Here is a 3,855-nt window from a genome sequence, read left to right as displayed (position 1 = left end):
CCTTTAGTATGACTTATTGTGGACATGTCCATATTGAAGATGGTTAGGTAAGACCTAAGCCAGGATAGACATTGATACTAACATGGGGTTCAAGTGTTTGTAGTAAAATATGATGACCTGTAGTGTTGAAAGCGGTGCTGAGGTCATTATCAGTGCCAGGTGTGTCACCTGACCCAACACAGCTCAAAACACGTCTGCCCAGGGATTGGGGTTCATGCCAGGAGGACAAACAAACATGGAAACACATACAGTCATGGACAAAAATATTGGCACCCCTGCACTTCTGTCAGATAATGCACCAATACTCCCAGAAAAGTGTTGCAATTACCAATGCTTTTTTACATGTTTATTTACTTAGTTTGCATTGGAAAAACACAAAAAATCTGGCAAAATAATGCCAAATCTACTGTGCAGGGGTGCCAATATTTTTGTCCATGACTGTATAAATAAACTCTACTAGCTCTACTTAGTACTTGTGGGAAATGCAGTGAGTTTTAGCAGCAAACACTAACACTATCGTCTTAAGTCATAACAAACACTATTATCTCTTTTTTCACTCTATTCATCTATTCAGAAAATCTCAAGACCAAACTATTCTGTTCCCACTTACCCCCTTCAGAAAAGATTCAGTCGAAAGAACCTCTTAAATAACGTACATCTTGAGTTTATCCTGGTCTCAATCCCCTGACTCCCAAAGCCATCGTTCGACCATCAGTTGACGTCAACAGCTAGTGTAGTGTCTTTAAAAGCCTTACCAGACACTATTCATTCTGCTGAATGCAAACCCTCCTATTATCCTCAAGTGGCTGACATGTTGGTGATCATAATAGAACAAAATAACTGCACAGGTCAAGAACATCGTCCCACTACTAATGTCTCATTCTTGTTTTTTGTGTGTACGTGTAAGTGTGTATGTGTAGGTGTGTATGTGACAAGCACACCCGATCTATTTGCAATGCTATGATAAAACTTTGAGAAGTCTACACTTGTGTCTACAAGTCTACAAAAGTTAAAACTCTTGGAATTAAATGGTGACAAAAAAAAAGATTCTGGCAAACTAGAGTAACTACCTCACCTTACCACGTGTAAAAATGGTGTTGATTAGCATTCAGCTACTCACTAAACACCACAAACATTTTCCCGAGCAGAAAAACAGGAAAAAAACTCATTGTCCATTTATTAGCTCTTTATCCGTATCAATTGAAATGTAGCCACAAACATCTGTAAAGACAGCATCATCTACAGTGTGTATAAGCATTGGCATCTAACCATTGAACTCGAGCCGGCTATCCCCCCCCCCCCCCCCATCACAGTACACAACCTGATTGTAAGCTTAAGGTAATGGAGTAATGCACTTACAGCTCAACTGGTAACGAGGTGCACAGACAACAGAGGCCCTTAGCGATGGCTATGTGGTAAATCTTAATCTGTAATTTATTTGTTGGCAAACAAGTTTCACCGTTACAACAAATATTAGTTATGAGGTCAATCAACCTGAAAACCAACAGGAGAACATAAATGAATAAATAAAATCAAAGATATTTAAAAAAAAAAGAAAAAAAAAAAGAAGGACAAAAATAAATCACCACTGCTGTTCTGGATCTTCCTGAAAATTAAACATATTGCAATTCAATTTTTCTTTTTATCTTTTTTGTTTATTTTCTTAACAAATAAATAAATACCTTTTCCCTACTGGGACGAGAAAAGCGAGACATGTCCAGCCAGTCGTCTCATTTCAGGCATTTGTAAGACGTAACACTTTGCCTTCTGTGTTATGTCATCGGAGGACTCGGAGCTAATCAGTGTAGTAGATCTCGTTGATCACCACCAGCTTATCTGATTGACCTTAAATCACTTTCATTAAATCTGGTCTTCAAACTTTAAACCCCATTGGATCTTATTTAAAAAAAATCATTTCATTGTTTAACAGTAAGCTAAAACCACATCCCTTTCTCAATCGACACGTTTTATCTACACACAGGGAAACAAATCAAATGAAAACAAAAAACAAATCAACGGTAAAGCGGTTTGCAAAATGATTGAAACAAAACATCAGTGATTATAATACTGAAAATGATAATCGCTAAATAAGCTACTAGTTTGTTTCCAAGGTGTTTCGGTTTCTGTTGCTTAAGTCATTGCTAGTAAACTGTGAAAGGTAGAATCGAAAGGGGGGGATCAAAAGAAAAAAAAGTGAAAGAAAGGAACAATGCTCATAGTGCTTACCTACAAGACCATCACAACGGAAAGGGACAAAAATTAGCATCTTTTCACAACATTTACAGGGACAAAGATCTCTGGTGGACCAAAAAAGCATACTATGTGCAATGCTAATTTCTGTACATTTACATAGAAATATCTTATAATTCTCTGGTATTAGTTTTTTTTTCCCTCTTTTAATAATTGTTATTAATACAGCAAAAAAGAAAAAAAAAACAACAAAAAATATGCTCTACAGCATATGTTGATAAAGATGTCCACTGCGAAATTGTTCAAAGTTTGTGTGTGTTTTTTTTTTTCTTTTTGTCATTTTTGCTTGATTTGCACGGACACTGCAGCAAAATGTGCTGTGTTTCACCAGATAGGAAGAAAAGAAAAAGAAGGTTTTTTTTAAAAAGCAAATATGGATACAGAAGGATAATAAAATAGTCTTTTTGACATGTTTGTTTACTTGTTTGTTTGATTTGATTGTTGTTGTTTATTCTACACACTCGGCAAGTTGCGTAAATGTTTTCCGATGGTTTGCAATTCTTTTGGGACGTTCAGTTACAAGATGCTGTTTAAACTTCCGACCTGGTCAGGTACAGTTTTTTGCAAGAACGAAGAGGAGACGAGTTAGTCCAATCAAACTTTTTGTTTCCTCCCTAATAAAATGCACATCGATGAGTTACTTCGTCACCGTCAGAACAGAAATTTCGCCGTGACTTTTTTCACATGTGGCGTCCATGTTTTTTTGTGTGTGTATGTTTTTGTCGTTGTTGCTGTTATACCTGAAACATACACAAAAATAGGGAAAAAAAAAAAGAAGAAACAGACCGAAGAGATCATCTACAACAGCCGACGAGAGTAGAAGAGTTGGAGCCGAGGTGGGTAAAAAGGTAAGGGACGCTGAAGGTCAGGGGGCGTCAGGTGGGTGGGGCATTTTTTTTGTCAGATGATTGCCTCCTATAGGCTGGTGACTAGGTGGGATGCCTCTGGGGGCGGGTCCTCCGGGGAGGTGTCCTCCTTATTGGGGGACACGATGAATCCATCACTGCTGCCCCGCCCCAGCTGGTAGTACGAGCTGAGCTGGTGAAGGTGGTTCCGGGAGCCGAGGTTGGGCATGCTCTTGTAGTAGACGTCGTCGATCCCTTCCCCACCACCGCAGCCCTTCCCGGGCGCGTCGTTCAGCGGGATCTTCCCCACCGTGGTCTCGCCGTCGGGGAGCTCGGGCATGCTGGTGTACAGCGAGTCCCTCTGAGGCGACGGGGTGTCGGTCTGCGTCGGCTCCCCTCCCAACAGCGGGAAGAAGCTCTCGCTGTTTTCCTGGGGCAGCCGACGGCCGGAGCAGGATCCGGAGGCGGACGAGAAGGGGTGCGGGTGGTGGTGGTGTTGGTGATGGAGCTGCTGCTGTTGCTGCTGCTGCTGCTGGAGATGGAGGTGATGCAGGGTGTGGTTGTCGGTGGGCGTGACGCGGGGCGGCAGCAGGGGCGCGTGCGACTCCTCTCGGATCAGCTCCAGGCCGCCGGTGCCGTCGTCGTGGTTGTATGCCGCCGAGTCGCCCACGTCCAGGCTGCCGCCCAACCCCAGGCCGCCCAAGCCGCCAAGGCCGCCCAAGCCGCCCAGGCCGCCCAGGCCGCCCAGGCCGCCCAAGCC

General features: G+C 42.7%; 1 protein-coding gene across 1 annotated transcript in view; it reads right to left on the bottom strand.

Annotated features, from left to right (window-relative positions):
• Positions 1 to 3,165: 3,165 nt before the first annotated feature.
• The window catches only part of LOC308382367 (adhesion G protein-coupled receptor L3-like), a gene marked incomplete at both ends in the record, with an annotated part of 930 nt that continues 240 nt past the window's right edge, over positions 3,166 to 3,855 (bottom strand). Inside the window, one exon of the mRNA XM_080860089.1 lies at positions 3,166 to 3,855. This exon is cut by the window's right edge and continues 240 nt beyond it. Coding sequence (XP_080716215.1) covers positions 3,166 to 3,855 — 690 coding nt within the window.

Source organism: Sprattus sprattus (genome assembly GCF_963457725.1).
Source record: "Sprattus sprattus genome assembly, chromosome: 21".
Classification (NCBI taxonomy): Eukaryota; Metazoa; Chordata; class Actinopteri; order Clupeiformes; family Clupeidae; genus Sprattus; species Sprattus sprattus.
The sequence above is the reverse complement of the archived record's forward strand: the minus strand, read 5'-3'. Positions and strand labels throughout refer to the sequence as shown.